Source organism: Myotis davidii, unplaced genomic scaffold (assembly GCF_000327345.1).
Source record: "Myotis davidii unplaced genomic scaffold, ASM32734v1 scaffold370, whole genome shotgun sequence".
NCBI lineage: Eukaryota > Metazoa > Chordata > Mammalia > Chiroptera > Vespertilionidae > Myotis > Myotis davidii.
In genome coordinates, this window is record NW_006288615.1 from 8,850,397 (window position 1) to 8,874,992 (window position 24,596).

The 24,596-nt window shown below is 38.3% G+C and overlaps 1 protein-coding gene across 5 annotated transcripts in view; it reads right to left on the reverse strand.

The window, feature by feature from the left end:
- The window catches only part of NUP35 (nucleoporin 35kDa), a 24,993-nt gene extending 2,460 nt beyond the window's left edge, over positions 1 to 22,533 (reverse strand). Inside the window, exons 1-8 of one of the 5 annotated variants that reach the window (XM_015561947.1) lie at positions 22,443 to 22,533; positions 18,730 to 18,900; positions 15,501 to 15,628; positions 12,121 to 12,181; positions 11,997 to 12,008; positions 5,770 to 5,911; positions 1,114 to 1,183; positions 15 to 143 (exon numbers count right to left, since the gene is read on the reverse strand). In XM_015561947.1, the coding sequence (XP_015417433.1) occupies positions 15 to 143; positions 1,114 to 1,183; positions 5,770 to 5,911; positions 11,997 to 12,008; positions 12,121 to 12,181; positions 15,501 to 15,628; positions 18,730 to 18,900; positions 22,443 to 22,482 (753 nt within the window). In that variant the 5' untranslated portion in view covers positions 22,483 to 22,533. Of the gene's footprint in view, positions 1 to 14; positions 144 to 1,113; positions 1,184 to 5,769; positions 5,912 to 11,996; positions 12,009 to 12,120; positions 12,182 to 12,498; positions 12,529 to 13,401; positions 13,462 to 15,500; positions 15,629 to 18,729; positions 18,901 to 20,311; positions 20,376 to 22,442 lie in introns of those variants that run through there. The other 4 variants (XM_015561948.1, XM_006760541.2, XM_015561949.1 and 1 more) reach the window with 4 other exon arrangements.
- Positions 22,534 to 24,596: the final 2,063 nt, after the last annotated feature.

Sequence of the window (24,596 nt, forward strand, 5' to 3'; positions counted from 1 at the left end):
CAGCAATAACTTACTTTATCTATACATGGTTTTACACCAATCATGATGGACTCGCCAAAAATCTTCCCATCTTTGCTTAAGGCTTTCCGAGCCTGCAGTTTAGATTGATAACGAATATGCATCCAATTTCCGGTATTAGACATCTGCAAAGAATAAAGTTGTCTCTTAAAATGTAGAATATATAAAATCTAAACTCAATGAATTACATTAGAAACTAGAAATATACGAAGATAAATCTGCTTCCACATTTTATTTGATGCACTATAAAAAGCTATATAGTTGGACTCAACATAAATCCCATTAAACAATTTCAATAATCTCTATCTAGCTCTCAATTCTCTAAAATAAAGAATATGTGACAAAGATTATCTGAAAGTAAAGTAATTCTCAAAAGATAAGTTTCTAGTAAAAAGTTCTTATCAATACTTGCTATGAAATTTTTAAAACTGTATTCATCACCTGATTTTGTGTAGAAGTTAAATAAGTCAATCTCTAGTAATAGAAAAAACTTTGTTATTTATAACTTGTGTAAGGCTAAGATAATAATAACAGCAGCAGCAGTAACAGCAACAACAACAACAACAAAGCCCTGGCCAAGTGGCTGGAGCAAAAGGTTTTGAGTTCCATTCCTGGTCAGGACCCATACGGAGGCAACCAACTGATGCTTCTCTTTCTCTATTTTAAAAAAATTTAATTAATCAAAAAAACACACATATCATTGGATAAGGATTTTTTTTTAAAGCTCTCTATAAGCTAAAAATCCTTGAGAACTCTAAGTCAGGAACACCTCTTTTCCTTTATCCCCAATAAAACAAGCTCAAATTGGAAAACAGTAATATAATATATGGCATAATTTATGTTTTTAAAAGACTGTAAACTAATTAAGAAAAGGGTTGGAGAGAAGCCTGAAATTCTAGTTCTCTGGCTTATTTTCTCTTTTTGTCCCTTTTTGACAAATACTATACAATTTCCAGCTTTCCAGACTCTAACAGAAATAGTCCATGAAACTTAAAAAAAAGTAGGAGCAGACAAAATTCAGCAGCAAAGTTTCCTTCTATTCATAGCTTATCTGTCCTCAGCCTAAATCTTGAAGTGAAAAGAATTAAGCCTTACCACATGTTTTAAGATATTCCCATATTGTGCAAATTGTAATAATATATAGGAAGCAGATGCCTGAGGGAACCTGAAAAAGAGAGTTGTCCAACAATAAATATGAATAGAAATCACCACACTTACAAGTGTTTCAAAATAAATTCCTTCCAACTGTCTAGAACAGCAATTTTCAACTTTTTTCACCTCATGGCACACATAAACTACTAAAATTCTGCAGCACACCAAGATATGTCTTTTGCTGATCTGACCAAAAAAAAAACCCAACAGGCATAAATTTGATTCACAATGGATGGCTATTGCTGTACTGGCTGTTGTCATTTTTTTATTTGACAAAATAAGGGAAAAGAGGTCAGTGCCCCTGACTAGTCAGGCATTGCATGCTTTAACAATTCTTGTGGCACACCTCCTGAAAATAGCTGGTCTAGAACCACAGGAAATCCTTGATCATCCCATTTCCCCCATCAGCTGAATCTACCACTGCCCATCGCCCAAAAGTAAATGTTAAAATTAGTTTTGACTCAGCCATTCTACTATATCTCCAGATTCCTTCCCTGAAACCTCTGAAATTCTCTCAATGCCACTATCATAGCCCTCAGAATAAATTAAAAAGTTGCAGTTTTGTATATAATTTATTTTACAAGGGCGGTGTGTGTGTCAGAGAAAAAGAGAGAGGAGAGAGAAATATTTAGGTACACTACTGTTATTATTATTTTTAAAAATATATATATATTTCTTTATTGATTTCAGAGAGAAAGGGAGGAGAAAGAGATAAAACATCAATGATGAGAATCATTTATCAGCTACCTCTTGCACACCCCCTACTGGGGATCAAGCCTGCAACCCAGGCATGCCCTTGGCCGGAATTGAACCTGGGACCCTTTAGTCCACAGGCTGACGCTTTATCCACTGAGCCAAGCTGGCTAGGGCTAGGTATACTACAGTTATTAAAACGGAAAGAATTTACAATTATATAGTCATATCATTATATACCAAGCACCTGAAAATTCATAAATTTAGTCCTGAAACAAAAATAACAGTCAGTGCCAGTATCAACCATATACAAACATTTAAAAGGATGGTTACTAAAATATTAATAGCCATATACTCTGTATGGGAAAATTCTAAGTGACTTTTACTTTCTTCTTTATCAAGTTCTCTATGATTTGAATATTTTACAAGACATTAATACTTATATAGTCCAAAAAGCTATTTCAATTTGAAAATCTGGAGTTCCCTTAGCCAGGAATTCAGTTATCTGGAGCCAGGATTAGGAAAAAATATAAAAAATCTGAGTCCCCCAAAATAAATGAGAAACACCACACATTAAAATCTATGTGAGTAAAATACTCACTGCACCCAGGACTGGAATTTTATGTTATACTAGAGGCCCGGTGCACAAAAATTTGTGCACTTGGGGGGATCCCTCAGCCTGGCCTGTGCCTCTCGTAGTCTGGGACCCCTAGGAGGATGTCCACCTTCTGGCTTAGGCCTGCTCCCCAGGGGATTGGGCCTAAGCTGGCAGTCAGACATCCCTCTGGCAGCCTAGGAGCCCTTGGGGGATGTCCACTTGCCAGCAAGGAGCAGGCCTAAACTGCAGTCGGACATCCTTAGCACTGCTAAGGAGGCAGGAGAGGCTCCCACCACCACCGCTGTACTGGCAGCTGTCAGCCTGGCTGGTGGCTGAGCAGAGCTCCTCCCCTGTGAGAGCACACTGACCACCAGGGGGCAGCTCCTACACTGGCCAGCCTAACCCCTTGGGGGATGTCCACTTGCCAGCAAGGAGCAGGCCTAAACTGCAGTTGGACATCCTTAGCGCTGCTGAGGAGATGGGAGAGGCTCCCACCATGACTGCTGTGCTGGCAGCCATCAGCCTGGCTTGTGGCTAAGCAGAGCTCCCCCTGTGGGAGCGCACTGACCACTAACGGGCAGCTGCATTGAGCATCTGTCCCCTGGTGGTCAGTGTGTGTCATAGTGACCAGTCATTCCCACTTGTTCTGCTGTTAGGATCAATTTGCATATTACCCTTTTATTATATGCCTGGTGCATGGATGGGAGCTGGCTGGTTTGCCCTGAAGGGTGTCCCGGATCAGGGTCGGGGTCCTGCTGGGGTGCCTGGCCAGCCTGGGTGGGGGGGTGTTGCTTACTCCAGCTCTGTGGCTGCTGGCCACCATCTTGGTTGGGTTAATTTGCATATAATCGCTCTGATTGGTGGTGGGCGTGGCTTGGGGCATAGTGAAGGTATGGTCAATTTGCATGTTTCTCTTTTATTAGATTAGATAAGCTTGAATATGATTTCTAACCCTAAAGAAAAACAACAAATGAGACAGGGTGCCTAACAAATGAAGGAGGAAAATAATGGTTGCATGTGAGGAAGGTACTTCAGAAATAAAACATAATTCTAAGAGTCTAGGACCACTTTGACTAGGAACATTTCAATATCCTGTAAAAGAATCACCCTAAAGCAACGAATGGAATACCATACTGACCCTGATGTATTTCTCTATAAATGATCAAAATATTTTATCCACTAGAAGAAATGTTTTAATTCCTGCAACTAAACTCATGTAGAGGGTTACTAAAAAAATAAAACCAACAGAAAATAAATAGCTGAGAAAGTGTATGTCTTTTAAAAAAAAGGACTAGAAGAAGTACTTAAAGTAATTTACACAATTACTAAGGAATCTTATAACTGACACCATTACTACTGAGCATAAAAAACAGACTTTGGAGTGGACGTCCAAATTAAAAAAACAGAATTCATGAGAGAACATAAAAATTTAAACAAACACACACAAAAATCAAGTAGCCAGCCCAAGTGTTATGAATAAAGAGCTGAGTGCAGGTTTTCTGCAGAACAAGAAAAAGCAATGGTCCTGCTTTTAACTTTTTATATATATCGAATCAGTAACACATAGAATCTCTCTGAAAGATTATACAAAATATAGGTGGCAATTATTGCTTTAAAGGGAAAAAACTGTAGCTTGGGACCAAACCAGGAAGGAAAACTTTTCACTGTATATTCTTATTCTTTTGAATTTTAAATAAACTGAATAAAATCCACTAACATTTACTATGCATTGTTCTTCTTTCAAGGAGCTCATGTGTTATTTTTATATATTTTTTTACCCCCCAAATGAAATATAATTAGGTCTGATATCAGTATGACATATAACACTTTCAGAAACAAATCTTATATAGTTCAGTATAAACAATAAGAGTTTAAAAATCAGAAGACCAGGGATTTTTGCTGAAGCTTTACTGATAACTAGATATAAACCTCTGAATAAATCAATCCATTTATATATCAGTTTCCTCAACAGTAAATGATGCAATATCTCAAGATGCTTTAAAGTACTTTTTTGATCTACAAATCTATTCAATCTGGAGAATATTATGTTAAGCAAAATAAATCAGTCGGAGAAAGACCAGTATCACATGACCTCATTTATATGTGGAACCTACAAAACAAATCCAGACATAGAAGCATGGACCAGACTGTCAAATCACAGAGTGAAGGCAGAGGTGGGTGGGTAGGTTGGTAGGTTTAACCAAAGAACTTATATGCATACTAGAGGCCCGGTGCACGAAATTCATGCATGGGTCGGGTCCCTAAGCCTGGCCAGCGTTCAGGGTGGATCAGGTTCCCCGTCTCACCGACTCCTCCTTCCCTCACCGCCCATGTCAGCTGCCACCCGCCCCTGGTTCCCCGTTCCAGCCCAGCGCCAGACCCGATCGGGTGATCGGGACCTGCTGGCTGGGGGAAGAGGCCAACCGCCACCGCAGCAGGCTGGCAGCGGGCCGATAGGGGCCTGCTGGCTGAGGGGAGGGACCTTCATCCCCCCTGGGAAAGGGGCCACATCCACTGCCACCCAACCCCTGTTCCCCGGCTCAGCCCTGGGGCCTGCTAGCCAGGGAAAGGGACCTGGAGGTTGGCCGGCAGGCTCCTGCATTGAGCATCTGCTTCCTGGTGGTCAGTGTGCATCACAGCAACCGGTTGTTCTGTTGTTAATGGTCTCTTAGGCTTTTATAGATATATATAGATATGCATAACCCACAGATATAATGTGTGGTGAAGGCCTGGGGCGGGGAGGATGCAGGCGAGGAGGGGTCAATGGGAAAAAACAGGATATCTGTAATACTTTCAACAATAAAGATAAAATTTTTAAAATCTATTCAAAATGCATCTAGATGTGTCAGGCACAATTTCTATTACTATTCAATATTCCGTGACTAGAAAATATATGTATACTTGTGACATAGCATTTATATGAAATTCAATTTGTCAGTTCCAAACTGATAAAGTCCCTATTAAGCAAACAGTCACTAACCAGAAAGATAGAAAGGAGTTTCCTAAGTCTAATGGGACAACCCTGTTCCAATGTCCAGCAAATACACAGAAGAGAAAATAATCTAAACTCTAGATAACAATGTGCATGATGAAGTGTCAGGGTGATCTGTACTGATGTCTGCACCTTACTCTGAAATGCACCAACAAAAATAAATGTAGCAAAGTGTTAAGTGCAGAATCTAGGTGGTGGGTATCTGGGTGTCTGCTGTGCAATTCTTTTAATTATTTTGTATATTTGAGAAAACTCATTATAAAACGTTGATGAGGGGGTATTATTTTTTTAATGGTAAATGATCCAGAAACCTTACCCGAACACAGTTACCCATGTGTCATCGAGGTGATCTTCAGAAGTCAGAGAATCTCCTTGAGTATAAAAAGGATCCAACTGCGCAGGAGATAATGTTGTCTTTCGTGGTTGACCAATGTTTGCTGGACTAAACATACTTTGCCCTATATTAGTATATTTAGTAAGTTAGTTACCAATATAAACATTTTGGTTATTTTTTAAATCAAAGCTTTTAGTTTTAAAGGAAAGAATATATTAAAAATTGGCAATTGCATAAATAATTTCAAATACACAACTGTTCTGAAATAATTGTATACCACCATACAATTTGAGAAGTCATTAATAAGTGAGAATAACTTAAGATTTTGCAAATGTTTTATTCATCTTCGGTTAAGCCTACCCCAGAAGGATCTTTAGTCAACCTCAAAGACTTCTGTTGGGTTCATCTTCCAAACCTTTTCTCATGGCTCCTCTGCCTTAAGAATATTCAGTAACAACTCATTACCCACAGAACAAAATCCAAATGCCCAGGCCTCCACTCTAATGTTCTACCCTTATTTCTCCAATATACTACTAAATAGTCCCTACCCTAACTCCTAAGATGTGAATGCAGTTTTCTTTTGTTCAGGTCATTTCCATCTGAAATGTCTGATTCTTTTCTTATCCTTCAATGACAGATACCAATTAATCAGTATGTCTACATGTCCAACATGCCAAGTTAAATGCTGTCCGTGTTCATTTTATTTCAGAGGTGTCTTATTGAGACCACATGTTTCTGAGCAGTAGAGAGAGACCATTTGTCTTTAGTCTCTGGAGTAGTAATAATGATTCACTCATAAAGAAATATTTTTTCAGGAAAGAAAAAATATTTTTTCAGTATTAAATATGTACCAAGCATAATTCCAGGTATCTAAGATACAGTAGTAAACAGTTAGACTTAAAAACAACAGCTCGGCCGGCGTGGCTCAGTGACTGAGTGTCGACCTATGAACCAGGAGGTCACGGTTCGATTCCCAGTCAGGGCACATGCCTAGGTTGCAGGCTCAATCTCCAGTGTGGGGTGTGCAGGAGGGAGCCAATCAATGATTCCCTCTCATCACTGATGTTTCTATCTCTCTTGCCCTCTCTGAAATCAATAAAAAAAATTTTTTTTAAAAAAGGAAGAAGTAAATAAATAAATTAAAAATCAAAACAAAACAAAAAAACAACAGCCCTGGCTGGGTGGCTCAGTTGGTTGGAACATCATCCCAGGCACCAAAAAGGATGTGGGTTAGATTCCCAATCAGGGCACATACCTAGGTTGCTGGTTTGATCCCCATATGGGAGGCAACCAATTGACGTTTCTCTTTCTATGTCTCTCTCTCTAAAATAAATATAAAAGGTATAAATGGATGAGGACCAAACAACAACAAAAAACCCTATTTCTAATGGGGCTTATATGCTAGTGAAAGAGGCAAATAAGTAAATACCTAATATGCCAGAAAACAGAAAATCCTACAGAAAAAGAAAAAGCAGAAAAGGGAGACAAGGAGTATGTAGATACATCTGTGAAAAGGTTTAATGAAAAAAATTTTCACTAAAATGCCATTAAAACAAAACCTCAAGGAGATGGGATGCAGAACATGCCAATTTGTGAAGATGTGAATATTAGTTGGGGAAAAAAGTGAGCACAAAGGCCCTGATAAAGGACATGGACTGGTGTTTTATAAAGAGCAAGGAGGCCAGTCTTGCCCTGGCTGGTTTGGCTCAGTGGAGAGAATGTCCGCCTGCGGACTTACGGGTCCCAGGTTCGATTCTGGCCAAGGGCTCATGCCTGAGTTGTAGGTTCAATCCCCAGTAGAGAGTATGCAGGAAACAGCAGATCAATGATTCTCATCACTGATGTTTCTATCTCTCACTCCTTTTTCCTTCCTCTCTGAAATCAATAAAAATATATTTAAAAAAGAAAAGAATAATAAAAAAAAAAAAGGCCAGTCTTTGCACAGTAATGAGGGAGATTACACAATGAAGTCAGAACAACTATATGAGCACAGAGAGATAACAAGATACCAGGTCATGAAAAAAAACTTTGTAAGCCACTGTAAAGACTTAGGCTTTTACCTGAGATGAGTTGGGATGCCAGAAGAAAATAGACAATATGAGCAGGAATAAAAAAGACCAACATTAATCTCACTGGTAAGTTATTACTACATCTATGAAACAAGAATAGGAAGCTACATTTTTAAGTACATTAAAAAAATCAACAACAGAAAAGGTTTGTGGGAATTAAAACGACAAAAAAATGAGTTGGAAACTGAGATTGAAGACAGCTCTCAGAAAGTAGAATATAGGTAAAAAGACAATGTAAGGGAGAAAAAGTAGAAAATTAGAAAAATCTACACTGCTCATAATTAGGAGGAACTCCAAGAAGAAAGGACAGAGAAAACAGAGGGAGGACAATTATCAAATACTGTACAAGGAAGTTTCCCAGTACTATGGGTGTCATTAAAGGATCCGTCAATTAATTCCCTAGCGAAACAAATGGAAAAGTCCTAAACCAAGGCACTATTTGTGAAATTGGGAACACAAACCACAGAGAGATCTTAAATTTTTCAAAACCAGGCCACATACAAAGGCTTAGGAATCTACACTGTAAATAAGTTCTATAGAACATTAGAAGCTAGAAGACAATGGAATGATGCCTCCAAAATTCTGATGTAAAATACAATACCTAGCCAAGTTAGCAATTCAGTGTAAAGACAGAAAAAAAGGATTTCAGAAGAGGTCTTAAATTTCACTTCCCATGCAAGCTTTCCTAGAAAGCTACTCAAATATGTTCTTCACCAAAACATATTATTTTTAGAAATAAACTAAGAATGCATGTCATCTAGGGAAAAGCTAAACTTTAGAAATTGCTAAAGCAAGTCCTAGGATGATAGCTGTACACCATGCTGAAACAGAAAACAGCCAAGAGAGGCTACAAGAGAGATGGTCTTAGTTGAAAACAAATTTAAAAATGTGTCTGACAATATGAACATTTAAAAAAAGACAGATGTATAACAGCAAAAGAACATTTGCTTAAAAAAAGGGAGCAAATGGCACATAGAAAATTAGACAAATGGAGAAAAAGACAATTATTAACTAAAGAAAAAAATTTACAGAAAGGATAAATTATAATACTTGAATCAGCACTGACAATGCTTTAGATAGTCATAATAATATAAAAATAACAAAGGAATAACAAAGATAATGTGGGAGAGATAAGATGTAACATCTCCAATCACCTTAACTATAGCAATATTGAAAACAGAAAAGCAAGAATTAGCAGCAGCTGGCAGAAAAGTCAAGTCAAAGATCCACCATGAAAGGTCAGAGAGATTCCAAGCACACAAAAGATTTAGCTACCACTGGCTATATTTAACACTAGATTGCCCAAGGAAGTCATTTTGACTGCTTTTTAATTTCAATTAGAAAAACAATGATGTATATAATGACAGAATTTCTTAGAATTTTGTGACTTTTTATACAACATATAAATGCGTTTATTAATAATTGTAGTTACCTCCCCCTCCTTCATTTCCGGTATATATATATGTGTTATACCTATATTGCCCAAAAGCAGTCATTTTGACTGCTTGGGGAAATTATGACTCTCATTATTGAATTGACTAAATTTCTTATATGACCAGTTCGGCTGTGTATTGAAATAACAGTTTTCATTTTTTTTCCGATTACCGTCACATGAAAACATACAAGTACATGATAAATTGTCGATACTGGATAAGTTGCAGTTGCTCAATAAGCTAAACTAGTACTTGTTATTCGAATCTTTATGCAGTGATACTTGTTCTAATAAGTTGTTTATTTCTTTTGCGCCCTAAATTCATTAAAGAAATGTCGAATAGGAGTTATTGGAAAAGCTAAGGAACATAAGTGAAGAGTGCTCTGATATTATTCTTTCACAATGCAGTCATTTTGACTGCTTTTGGGCAATATAGGTATATACTAAATTTCGGTCTTTCTAGTGTTCAAGATGGAAGGAGAGCCACGAGCCAAGGAATGAGCGCAGCCCCTAGAAGCTGAGCACAACCTCCAGGTGACAGCCAGCAAAACACCAGGGACCTCAGTCCTAACCACATGAAACGGAATTCAGCCAATACCCTGAATGAGTCTGGATGCAGCTCATCCCCAGGGCTTCCAGAAAGGAACATATCCCTATTGGCACCTGAGCTCTAAAGAAAGAACCAACCTGTGTCCGGACATCTGACCTATAGAAACACAATAATAAATGTGGATTGTTTTAAGTCAATAAGGCTTGTGGTAATGTCATGGCAGCAATTTAAAAGTAATACATATATTGGTACAAGTGGGGTACTGCTGTAACAACTAAAAATGTGGAAGTGGCTTTGGAATCGGGCGGTGAGTAGAGGTTGCAAGAAATTAGAGCATAATAGAAAAAGCCTAAATAGCTTTGAACAAACTGCAAGTAGATATCTGGACTTTAAGGACACTGCCAGTGAGGATTCACAGACTGGTTAACCGAAATCTGGATTTGGATACTGCTTTTGTTATGCATTCTGACACAATGTTTTACCTGGGTGTTTATTACAATTTGTGTTATATAATTGTTGATTTGGTTCATTTTAAATTTTGCTATTGTTTATTTTTTTAAAAGGTGTTCTTATTGCTTTTAGAGAGATAGGGAGAGCGGCCACCTGCACATCCCCTCTTGGGGATCAAGCCCACAACCTAGGCAGGTGCCCAGACCAGGAATCAAACCAGACCAGGAATCAAACCACGACCTCTCGACCTGTTGGTTGGAATGTGCATGGAGCAACACTCCAACCAACTGAGCCACATTGGCCAGGGCCCGCCTCCTTTATATCTAAGCCACCACCATCCCTCACCTGAATTAATGCAGTAGCCTTCTATCTGGTCTCCTTGCTTCCACCCTTACCCTTACCCCAAAGTCTATTCTCACCACAGCAGCAGTCTCATTCTATCTGTTTTCTACCTTTTCTGAGGAAAAACCAGTTATTACAATGACCTTCAAGGCCCTGTAACATTAGCCCCCACTACCTCTTTAACCTCACTGCCTACTATTCTCTCCCCCACTCAGTTCATTTCACACTAGCCTCCTTACTCTTTTTTTTAACACCCTAGGCACACTCCCACTTCAGGGCCTTTGTGCTTGTTATTTCCTGTCTATAACACTTTCCCCTACCTCCCTTACTTAAGTTCAGGGTTTTGGCCAAATGTTTCTTTACCCTACCTATAGAAAGCAGAATAATGCCCTACCCTCCAGTGTCCCTGTCCTTATCCCTGGAACCTGGGAATACATTACATTATATGCAAAGGAGAATGAGGTTGCAGATGGAATTAGGCTGCTAATAATTCATCTGTATTATTTAAGCCACCTTTAAGTTTGTGGGAAGTTTTTATGGCAACAAGAAAATTAATACACCACCCTATTAAAAACTGTAAGCCCTCACTCCCTACTCCCCTTTACTGACTGTCCTCCATAAAATGTATTAGCTTCTAGCAAACTGTATAATTTACTTACTTTATTTATAAATGTAAATTCTGTAAATAAATGTAAGCTCTATAAAGGCAAGGGTAATCTATTTCGTTCAGTTTCTCCGGACCTGGTACATGATCATGTGTTCAATTATTTGCTGAATGAACATGAGATAGACTATAAATATGTAAGAAGAGTTATGCTAATGATGATGTTGATGTGATAAAAAAAATACCATTAATCTTAAACAATAAACAAAAAACTAGGTATAACCAGTGGCTGTTAGTTAATGACAGATTTATAAATATGCATTAATATCTCTCAAAACACCTTTTATTATTCACTCTTTTATGTATTCTTCTTCCGAATTCCAATGGCCTTTTTTTTAATTACAGTTTTTGTTTACTTAGTAGACACTATCAAGTATATTTTTTAAAATATATTTTATTGATTTTTTACAAAGAAGAAGGGAGAGGGATAGAGAGTTAGAAACATCGATGAGAGAGATCAATCAGCCGCCTCCTGCACGCCCCCCATTGGGGATGTGCCCACAACCAAGGTACATGCCCTTGACAGGAATCGAACCTGGGACCCTTTAGTCCGCAGGCCGACACTCTATCCATTGAGCCAAACTGGTTCGGCTCAAGTATATTTTTAAATTATTAATATTTTGAATATAATTCACATTTTACCTTTAAATTCAGAGAAGAATCAATATACAAAGTATTTTCTTTCTGAAAGAAATTACTTACATTTGGAAAAGTCTCCAAGTTTGAAATATAAAAGAAATAAAGTTGGCAATTATCAAGAAAGGTCTTATATTATCTTCATTCAAAAAAGTAGAGAACGGTCTTTGGTGTTAAAAGGCACTCTTACCTGTTCCAGGAGTAGTTGTCATAACTCCAACAAGAGGACTCTGCATTACTGATATGTTTGGCTACATAAAAAGAGAAGAAAAGTGTATGGTAAAAATGCAAAGTTCTAACCATAACATATACACAATAAGTGCTAAAGGGCTTCATTCAATAGACCACTGAATATCTACCTTACTGGAGATGCCTATAACTAGCTCACAATCAAACAGTACTCCCCCCTTTTTTTTAGTTGAGCAGTATTAATCAAAAATATGCTAGACCATTATCATACCATTTGTTTAAATTAAGTAAAGTCACATGTGGTAAAAAGATACTATTTTTAATAGGAAGTAACACTGGTATTAGGTTTTAGTTCCTAAGGTACAATATTTGAACTAACCCAGGTAATGGTGATTCTTCAATCACCGAGCTCACATAGAAAAACAGAAAGATGGCAAAATTTTATTTTTAAACAAACACAAACCATGAAGTATTATAGATTCAAATCAGTCCATACAATAAAAGACAGTATACCTCTGCTGCTACTGGTAGACAGTTACAAAATGATCAATAGTAGTTCTTTTAAATGTGAGAAAATTAAAGTAGCTAAAAGTCCTTCTATAAACAAAGACAACAATACCAAATCAAGAATGACAAGGCTCTCTAGAAGTAAATATATACAGATTTTTTTAAATCTTCACCTGAGGTTATTTTTCCATTGGTTTTTAGAGAGAGTGGGAAGGTGGGGGAGAGACAGAGAAACATCGATGTGAGAGACACATCAATTGGTTGCCTTCTATTCACACCCCAACCAGGGCTGGGGATCAAGCCTGCAACCGAGGTATGTGCCCTTGACCCTTCAGTCTGTGGGCCAGCGCTCTATCACTGAGACAAACTGGTGCTATACAGATTTTTAAAAAAACAGATTCTGATTGAATTAAGGAAATCTAAAATCTAGCAACCAGATTTTATCATCTAGCATTGAGAACCAAATGCTCAAAGAATGTTAGGAGAGATACAAAATGTACTGTTCAATTCATAGTAACATCTTTTATAATTAGAGAGAGGTTGAGCAAAGTCTCAGGAGGCAAATCTAATTTGGGTTTTAACCTAATTATAATATTCTAACCAACTTTCAAGTCAAAAACATTCTCTACAAATTATGATCCCCAGCCTTTTAAACATTTTGAACATAGCAATTACTATAAATTATCTTTCTTTTCATGCATTGTCAGAGGAGCAATGAAAACATAAACTTTAAGCCAGTAGTTCTCACACCAAACTGAACATCATATTTACTTACCAAACTTTAGAAAAATATCCCAAAACAGAATATTCTGGATTTGTTAAGTCTGGAACACTACTGTCCAAATATAACATAAGTCATATAAGCAATTTTAAATTTTATAGTAGACAAGTATATCTCAATTAAATATAGGACTAGTTACATTTCAAGTCAAGAGCCACACTTGGCTGGTGGTTACTGTACTGGAAAGTTGGGCAGATCTAGGAGTGTTGGGTAGAAAATGTAATTGTCTAAACATAATGCATTATCTTTGCTTTGCTTGACAAGTAGCCCTAATATGCCAGGGATGTCAAGCCTATAGTCAAAATTTACTGAAAGATGCTTTCTAATAAACTTTCCAACAACTATGCTATATTTTATGTCGGGAAAGGCATAAAACATTTCTCCAAAGGAAACAGCAGAAATGTCTTTATACAAAGAATGTGTCATTTTTATTGACACACTTTACTTTGTTTGCATGTCCTATTAAGCACAATAATGTGAAAGGAGAGAACACATAACTGTAAAAGCTACTAAACTTCCTACTTAAAAGAAAAATCTATACTACCTTTCCAGTGACAGTCAAGAATTATCATGGTAGAATTACAAACACTGGCTCTAGATTTAAGACTGCCTAGGTTGCAAGCCTGGCTCTGCTAAACTAACTAGCTGCCTTACACTTGACAAATCACTTAAGATCAGAGCCTGTGTACCATAGGTACTTCATCAGTATTAGACACTTTCTTGGAGTAATCAGTCCCATCAAACCAGAGACCTCTATCTTGCAAAATCTCTTGACCGAATACACCACCACAGAACACTTATACCTACACCAAACAAAGCTTAACATACATCACCATCAGAACACCTACACCAGGAATATACTAAACCAGCAATTTTTTTTTCTCTTTTTCAAAAAGTGTTTTCATTGATTTTGGAAAGGGAGAGGGAGAGGGGAGAAAGAAGGAAGAAGGAGTGGGGAGAGGGGAGAGAAACACTGATGAGCTATCTCCTGCACACTCCCCATTGGAGATGGACCCCAAACCAGCGATCTCTAGGTGCGTGGGATGACATTCAACCAACTGAGCCACACTGTCCAGAGAGAGCAATTTCAACCTTTTTCATCATATGGCACACATAAAGGAATTACTCAAATTCTGTGGCACACCAAAAAATATGTTTTTGCCAATCTGACAAAAAAATAGGTTTAATTTGTAAAGGTAATAATAATAGAATTAGCTACCCTTTTTGCTTCAAAGTGACTTTTTAAAAAATCAGATGCCTATACTTGTATATAAGGATTTTTGGTACCAAGAATTAACCAATCAGATGTAACCTTATTATGAGACATGACCAATAAGATGAAACTATTATATGACCTATGTATTTATGGTTCAAAACAGGGCATTCACACTAGATGGCTACTGTTGTGTTGGCTGAACCAAGGTACATGCCCCTGACCGGAACTGAACCTGGGACCCTTGAGTCCGCAGGCCGACACTCTATCCACTGAGCCAAACCGGTTCGGCAAGGTATTGCATGTTTTAAAAATTTGGCAGCACACTGATTGAAAATCACTGTACTATACTATCAGCTCATAAATATGCAGGAGGCAGTGTTTTTAGTAAAATACTTAAATAGTGAACATAGCTCTAAAAGGATAGTGGTCTTACATTAAAAAATAATTCCTAACACAAAGATCTCAAATCATTACGAAGTACCCTACATCTGGATAAAACCCTGAATCTTCATTTGTTCTTTCACAGAATCATGTGTAAATATTAAACTTTTAAAAGAATTGGAGTGACTTAAACCATAAACATTTCTACATTAAGTACACTGGGGGCATGGACAGGTGAATAAAGGCATACCTATAAAAACCACAGAATTACCTACATGAAAAAATAATCTGGAGGTCTATTACATTTTTAAGTGCATTTCATGATAAACACTATTTAAGTAGATTCTATGATAAATGTCCTTAATGCTTATTCTGTGCAACAAAATTACACTACAACAGACTCAGAGAAAATTTCAAATTACTGACCCTCACTGTTGTAGCCAACTAAAAACATGAAATTATCAATTGTGGATATGAGTGAGGGTATGTGTATTACCTGTCTTCTTGAGGTTAAAGGTGTTGATCCAAGTCCTGGGCTAGAAATGTCATCATATATACTTCTCACTGGTGGTGCTCCACTTTTATCTTTATGAGCTGGTACAACTGGTTGTGGTGGTGACCCCCCTACAATGTACCAAAAAAAAGGTGAGAAAACAAAGAAGCCTTCTATCTTTCTGATACGATTTTTTAAAATAATCATATTGCCATTACTATTTAATTTAATTCTCCTGACCACAATCCTGCGACTTAGTAATGATTGCTATTTAACAACTGAGGAAACTGAGAGACAGGGAGTTGCTTTGCAGAAACTGATCAGGAGCACTTTGCTAGGAAATAAGATTTTTAAAAACGTTTTTAAAATACTGACTTAAACTCTTGTCTCCTAGTTTTTCTCAAACTTTAATATACACGAAAGTCACCGGAGACCTTGTTAAAATTCAGATTCTGATTCAGAACTTGTGAGGTGGAGCCTGGGATTATAAATGTCTAATAAGCTCCTACTGATGCCAATGCTGGTGATCCACAGACTGCACTTTGAATAAAGGTTCCAGAATAAGTAAACAGAAATTTTAGTTTTTAGTAAATACATGTAACTTTTGCTTTCTCTAGAAAATGCTTATTTAGCATTTCAACACAAAACTTGATTCTATTTTTCACTTGAAAGTAGGTGTTAAACAACGCGTCTGTATAGACTCGATTAAATATTATCCCATAATGTGGCATTTGTCAAAATTAAACAGATCCCATTGATGTTTCTCATAGTAAAAAGAGATTTCAGTGCATAATAAACCTATTTTTAAAAGAACCAATTTTTAGAGACACAAATCTCTGTAAGTCTTTATGGAGAAGTCTTTATAAGTCAGAGAATGAGCAATGCCCAGCAGTGAAGCAGCCTGTGTCCTCTGTAAGACTAATGACGGAGCCTAGACAGTACAGCATAAGCTATTTAGAGGACAGACTACAGAACAGGACTGACCTGGGCATTACCCTCCTGCTCTGTCACGTAGTAACATGTGAGTTTCAGCAATTTCTTTATTGCATTTAGCCTCAGTTTCCTCTTGAAAAATTGAGATACTACCTACCCCTCAAGATTGATAAAAAAAAAAAATAACAAAATACTTAGCATACTTCCTAGCTCTTAAGTATCCAATATATGGTAGCTACAATATTAACACATTTGAAAAATATATACCAAAAAACCCCCCCCAAAATCTGTCCAGAATGTTTTTAAGTTAGTTACTTCAAATATAATTTATAATTCCCTCTGATCTTTTACATATATATAAATAATATAACCACTTTAAACAAAATAATACCTTAAAGAAAATTAAAGAAGAGTTTATCTTTAAACATCTACCAAAAGAATATTAGCTCACATTTGGAATTCAATCATTTTTGTAGCTAATTCTCACTACTCATAGTCAAAACTTCAGTTATCTTTTAAAATACTCCTTTGTTAAAGGCATCCTGTAAAAGATATACGTGGTATTTAGGCAATAACATTTTGCACTGACGATATACATAGCCTGTGTAAAAAGTTTCCCCAGTTTGTGAAGTAAGTCCTTTCACTAAACATACTATAAATGAGAACTTTAAATAACTCTGACTAGAAGTAGAATTCATATTTATCCACTTTTAAATTACACTTGGTTTTTACTGAATATTTGCTATTATTATATTTAAGATTAATTAAGTTGAATTCAGCTGAAGTTAAACGACCATATCCCATCCTACCCACACACACATACTATACCATATTTGAAAAAGGGATGATAGATAAAAAAATTGATCTTGGCATTTCATCATATTTGTTCTTTTTTCTTAGTGGTACTTAAATAATGGTGAGTTTTATAATCAATGGCATCTTAGATTGGATAAAATGTAGTAGCATATTTTTTTTTAAATATATTTTATTGATTTTTTACAGAGAGAAAGGGAGAGAGATAGAGAGTTAGAAACATCGATGAGAGAGAAACATCGATCAGCTATTTTTTTAATGGGTGGTTCTTAGAATTATAATACAGTGGTCCCCCCCCTTACTGAGATTTTGATACTTGCACTTTTAGTTACCTGCAGTCTGAAAATATTAATTGGAAAATTCTAAAAATAAGCAATTCGTAAGTTTTAAATTGCGTCCTGAGTAACATGATAAAAATCTCACATTATCCAGACTGAAACATGGACCATCCCTTTGTCCAATGTATCCCAGCTGTACAAAGTTAATAAGATATTTTGAGAGAGAGAAAACCACATGCAGCATCCTATATAATAAAGAGGTAATATGCAAATTGACCCCCACTCCATCACAAGATGGCTGCGCCCACAGAAGAGGCAGGGTTCCATTAACGACCCATAACGAGCGATCAGCAGGGACCTGAGGCTGCACTCCCCCCACCCCCACCCAGTGGGGCTTGACAGGGGACCTCAGGCCATGCCCCTCACCCCGTCGCCAGGCCAGGAAACCTGACGCTGTGCCCTTGGCCCAGCAAGGCTTGATGGGGGACCTCAGGCCATTCCCCCTGCCCCGGCGCTGGACCAGGGGACCTGAGGCTGCACCCCCTGCCCAGCAGGGCTTGATGGGGACCCTGAGGCTGTGCCCCCCACCCAGCGGGGCTTGACGGGGGTGGGGCCAGCCAGGTCTGGGTCTCACATGATTTGGAGGTGCACGCGGGTGGGCAGGGACTTGACTCTGGGTCCTGTAGCATGCCCCAGACTCTGACAGAAGGAAGATTTTCACATATATTTTACTAATTTTCTTTCATCTCTGACACTTTTATTATAGAAAAAGGCAAATAGCAATATCAAAATATTTCCTCTAATTAATTCCCTTTTAATGTGCACAGATTTCATGCACCAGGCCACTAGTATTATTATAATTGTTCTATTTTATTGTGTTATTGTTAATCTCTTACTTTACCTAACTTATAAACTTTATCATAGGTATGTATGCATAGGAAAAAAACATAGTATATATAGGGTTTGATACTATCTCTGGTTTCAGGCATCCACTGGGGTCTTAGAACTTAACCCCTGAGGATAAGGATAGGGACTACTGTAGCTTATACTGCTTACACCTCTATTCTTAGAATCCTATATTAAAAAATAGAGCTATTACTTAACGCTTTAAATTAATAAATGGGTTGACAAAAGTGAATGCTGCACCATGACTCTTTTTAAAATTCTAGTACATATACTGACATTACTATTTTAGGCAATTTACCCACCTGCAATTAAAGGTGATCTCATTTCCATTACTCCTACTGAAGGACCACTAATTGATCGAGGTTGTGGAGTCACTGGTGCTGGTAAATCCCCCATTAAAAATCCAGGTAAGAACTGGGCATTAACCCCTGGTTTTGGAGATGTGGGCGAACCCAGCATCATTGGTTCAGATCCTAAATGAATCAGAAATAAAATAAGGACTTTAATGTTATAATAGCTAACAAAAAGATGGAAGAATCTAGCATAAGTTTGAAAATTTAATCAATGTTGTTAATTACTATAAAACCACAGTTGAATTTATTATTTTAAAAACGAATAAAATTATTTCTAGAAAACTATAATAGAATTTTGTATTAACAATATTAATCTTTGACAACTGTTTTCATTAACATTTCACAGGTTTAAGAATCAACACTTGCCCTGACCAGTTTGGCTCAGTGGATAGAGCGTCGGCCTGTGGACTCGGGTCCCGGGTTCAATTCTGGTCAAGGGCATGTGCTTGGTTGCGGGCACATCCCCAGTGGGGAGTGTGCAGGAGGCAGCTGATCGATGTTTCTCTCTCATGGATGTTTCTAACTCTCTATCCCACTCCCTTCCTCTCTGTAAAAAATCAATAAAATATATTTTAAAAAAAGAATCAATACTTATTTTTGAATTTAATAATTTAATTTTTTTAAAGCAAAATGTTTATTGAAGGTACATTCCAAATACAGAGTGGGCTAGTCAGAGAGAGAGAGGGAGGGAATGGCCCCAAACTTCTGGGTTAAAAAAAAAATTAGTTTAAAATATATATTTTTAAAAATCCCTGATACATAAAGGAAAACTTTCCATTTCTGGGTCAGCTACTATGCAACAACCAAAACAAGGACAAGGTACACAAGTTACTTACACAAATCAAACACAATGTTTAGCTTACTATATGTCCCATTTTTTTCTTCCTTACACACAAAAACTGTAAATATTTTTTTGTAATAAAAGTATAATCATGTATACATTAGAGCACATATGAAATAATAGTAATGATTAGCATCCCAACTAAGAAACATATTTAAGATATTTGGAAAGGTATTTTTTGGATTTTTAAAAATGATTTATTTTAAAATTATGAATAATCAATAAGTATCCCTGATATAAATTCAATTAAAAAGAGAACAGATACTTACCAATCATCATTTCAAAATTAGTTTTCACAATTTACAGGGTAGGTATTATTATTTCCATTAAAGCAGAATAGCATAATAAGAAAAACATGGGCTCTGGAGTCAGAGATCTGCATTCAAGTGTCTCAGCAAAATGGGCATAATCGTATCACCCACTCACAGAGTTTTGATTAGAATTATAGCAAGTGAAGCACTTGACCCAGTACTGAATATATAGCAAATGTTCAGCAAATATTCGTTATTATTATAACAGTAGTTTATAATAGCCAAAACTGAATGATAAATGTACAAATGTAGAATATGCAATTTCTACTTATGAAAATTTAATTTTCGACTATGTGACAAGCTAAATGTGATTCATGGCACTTAGAAATAGCAAACGTTTTGTATGTTATTTATATGATCTTTATGAACTATTACTTAACTTCTAAACAGCCTCAAAAATGTGTTTCTTGCTATCCAAATGCTGTCACGTTTATGCTTCCTCATATCTTGTTATAACAGACCTAGATATTAGCAATGCAAGTGCATAAAAGAGGAAAAAGGCAAAGTAATTTAGGAAAAAGATAAAGCAAATACTGAAATAAGGCAGAAAGAACTATAATTACATTGTAATTATTTTCAAATGCTAGTTACTATATTACTATGATACTATTACATATTTCCAAAGAACAAACACTAAAGTCAAACCAAAAGCATTTTCTGAACAGATATTCAGTAATAGAAGTTTTAGGTAGCGCCATCTACCTTCACTCTCCCATTTAACAGCAGAGAAAAATATATAGCAATTGTAACAAGTCAAAAAAAGTTCTGGTATTATGTGGATATATATGGTGATACAGTAGAGAGCACTAGAGTAAGGGCAAAAAGAACTCCATCAGACTGTCACCACCCTTCAGGCTAAATTTCACTTAATGAGAGAGCTAGCTTCCATTTCACAGTCTGTATTGCTAAAATAAGTACTGTCTTATTCAGTAGCACTGTTGGTTGAAGTAACTCTTATTTTTTAAAAAACATTTTTATTGATTTCAGAGAGGAAGAAAGAGATAGAAACATCAGTGATGAGAGAGAATCATTGATCGGCTGCCTCCTGCACGCCCCACACTGGGGAGGGAGCCCACAACCAGGCATGTGCCCTTGACGGAAATCGAACCCGACCCTTCAGTCCGCAGGCCAACGCTCTATCCACGGAGGCAAACCAGCCAGGGCATAACGCTTACTTTTAATATACCATTAGGTTTTGGGAAAATGTTTATTCCTCACCTAGAATATCTGCAATATGAGAGCTTGAACATGTAATATCAATGTCAGATCTCTGATTAGACAATAAACAGGGAAGGGTTTGGTTTATTCACATTTGTAACCGCCAAGAAATTTGCACTCCGAAAATTTTTTTGAGTAGAAAACTGTAGAACTAGAACAGTTTTCTGACCTCTAACATAATGCAAAACACAAATACGTAGGCCACCACCTGTACATAAATTTATTTTTTTTAAAATATATTTTATTGATTTTTTACAGAGAGGAAGGGAGAGAGATAGAGAGTTAGAAACATCGATGAGAGAGAAACATCGATCAGCTGCCTCCTGCACACCCCCTACTGGGGATATGCCCATAACCAAGTGTACATAAATTTAAATGTAGCAGAGTACGTATTTGCACTATTATACACTTAGTTTTCTTATGACTAATACTGAAACAGTTCACGTTAGTCTATTCTAAAAAGAAACTTATTTTGCAATAACATGCAAAGCATTATATACCATTCCAATCTAAAACAACAAAACACCCCCACAAAAACTCATTTTGCAGATGCATTACACGCATACTCTCTTTCCAAACTCAGAAAATTTGTAACCTAATTTTCGAATATGTCTCTATAGTAAACGGTTTAAAAAATTTCCACAGATCTCACAGTCCCCAAACTCAGCAGACAAAAAGGAAATCGGCATCCTGTGGGGTTTTTAAAGATTTTTTTAAACGACATATTTCCGCAATGGGAATAAACTTTTAAGAATTCATTACTTGATTGACCTGAGGAAAAGACCTAGAACACTGGGCCCCTTTCCCAAGACGAAGGCCGGGAATAAGGTGCGAACTCCGGGCTTCCTTTGTTAAGGCCACATCTCGATGGGTGCCATCGTCTGGTTTATTACCGTCGCACGACTCAAGCTCCTTTAATCAAACAGATTCCCCGGCAAAGGCCAGGAGAGGAGTGAAATCCAGCAGGAAGGACAAGCGCAGGCGACCCAAGAGCGGTGCTAGGCAACCACACCGCGGGGCACCGCCCACCCCCACCCACGTGTAGGCGGGTAGGTCCCTGCCTACCGACAATGCCCGGATCCTGTCTAGGACTCGGGGGGTGGGTGTCTCAGGTACCAGCACGTCCGGCGGGCTGCCGTTAAGGGGGCACAAAACGGGCGGCCCGAGGGCTCCCCCTTCGAGATGGAAACTAGCAGGCGAGAGCCTGATGGCTCCGGCCTTTCAGTTCTGCCCGCTTCCAGGCCTGCGGCGGGGATCGCAGTGCCAGCGAGGAAGGGCAGCTTTTCACTTACCCAACGTGGTAGCCTGGGGTTCCACGGCAAAGGCTGCCATCGCGGCGGCTACACTTCGCTCCGGACCCTCCCGATTTTCAAAAAATGGCGGAAAGTCTCCCGCGGGTAGGGGCGCGCGGCCTGACGGAGTGACGTCACTTCCGGATTGCGCCGCCCAGACGCTCCGGGCACCGGAGCCGTCCTTTTGGAATGGGGCAAAGGTCTCTGCGCAGACTCAGCATCTCCCAGGAGCTCCCTGGGAAGGTGGGAACCTGCGTGGGAACTACGGTTCTCGGGATGCTTCTGCTCACGCCCTGAGCCTCCTGATGTTTGGTGTTTGAGTTTCAGAGACGCGCGAGTCCTGTTATTCGTGCTTTCTTACCTAGCGTGAGCTTCCCCAAGACTCTGTCATCGGTCAGCACCTGGAAAAGTTGGCTTGGGGAAGCAGTGGGTGCCCTTACTGTCGTTTTCTGGGGTTAGTGCGTGAAGCTCATTCTCCGCGCATATTTGCTACCATTTTTTAAAATGTTGTGTTATATAGACACAATTTTACAATAGAGCATAATTGGTGCTTGCTGTTTTCTTACATACAAAATATGGTAAATAATGCAAAAGAGAGGAAATAATGGGAGCTACCAGTCAACAAACACCTGGGCACCCACCGCACCGCGACCATAGGGTCCCGACTGTCCTAACCTCCCCGCCCCAACTTTCTGCTTTTCTTTAGAGCGTATTCGAATATCACACACACACACACACATATTCTATGTATGTGCTTGCAAAAATAAATTGCTTAGTTTTGCTCACTAACTATAAAAGTGATGTGCTACATGTATATATTGTGGGATGTTCTCTGGTTCATACCAAACTGATTATCCTCAAAATAGCCCACCCGTCCTACCTCACTGTTTCCTCTGGGATTTCCTGAAATCCAAGTCCAGCAAGAATTTTGTAATTTCAGTGAGGCAATAACAGTTCCAGCGATAAACGGAAAGTTCCCAAAGATCAACATTTAAAACCACTTAGATGAATTGACGCTATTTTTCTGGGTGTATGGGTTGAACTGTGTCCCCAAAAGGTATGTTCAAGCCCTAACCTTCAGTACCTGTGAATGTGACCTTATTTGGAAAAAGAGTCTTGGCAGATGTAATCAAGTTCAGATGAGGTCATACTGAATTACCTCAAAGTTGGCAGCTTAAACCAACACAAATTTATCTTTTACAATTCTGGGTGCCAGAAATCTGAAATGAGTTTTATGGGGCTAATTTCAAGGTGTCAGCAAGAATGGTTTCTTCTGGTGGCTCCAGGAGAGAATTTTTTCTTGACTTTTCTAATTTCCGGAGGCTAACCATATATCTTGGCTCTTAGAGGCTCTGTCCTCCCCCTTCAAAGCCAGCTGAGTAGCATCTATGTCTCTGACACTGCTTCTCTCCATTTCTGTCATCACATGGCCTCTTTGTGTAGTAAAATCTTCCTCTGCCTCCCTCTTATAAGGACACTAGAGGCCCGGTGCACAAAAATTTGTGCACGCGTTGTGTGTGGGGGGGATCCCTCAACCTAGCCTGCGCCCGTTCACAGTCCAGGACACCTGGGGGGATGTCCACCTGTCGACTTAGGCCCACTTCCCCGAGGGATCAGGCCTAAGCTTGCAGTCAGACATCCTTCTGGCAGCCAGGGAGCCCTCAGGGGATGTCTGACTAAAGGCTTAGGCCCCCAAGGGATCGGGCCTAAACCGTTAGTTGGACATTCTAAGTGCTGCCACGGAGGTGGGAAAGGCTCCTGCCACCACCACTGTGCTGGCCAGCCATGAGCCAGCTTCTGGCAGAGTGGCACTCCCCATATGGAAGTGCACTGACCACCAGGGGGCAGCTCCTGCATTGAGAGTCTGCCCCCTGATGACAGTGCGCATCATAGCAACCGGTCATTCTGCCGTTCAGTCAATGTGCATAATAGCCTTTTACTATTATTATATAGGATGTCCCTATTTCCCCCCTTTTGTCCCCTCTACCCTGCTCTTGCCTCCCCACTTCTCTCTGGCCATCACCATACTGTTGTCTGTGTCCATGGGTTGTGCATATATTTTCTTTGGTTAATCCCTTCTTTATTTATTTTTTTATTTTTTTTACCTTGCTCACCTTTTTTTTTTTTTATTTTTATTTTTTTTTAACAAGGGGA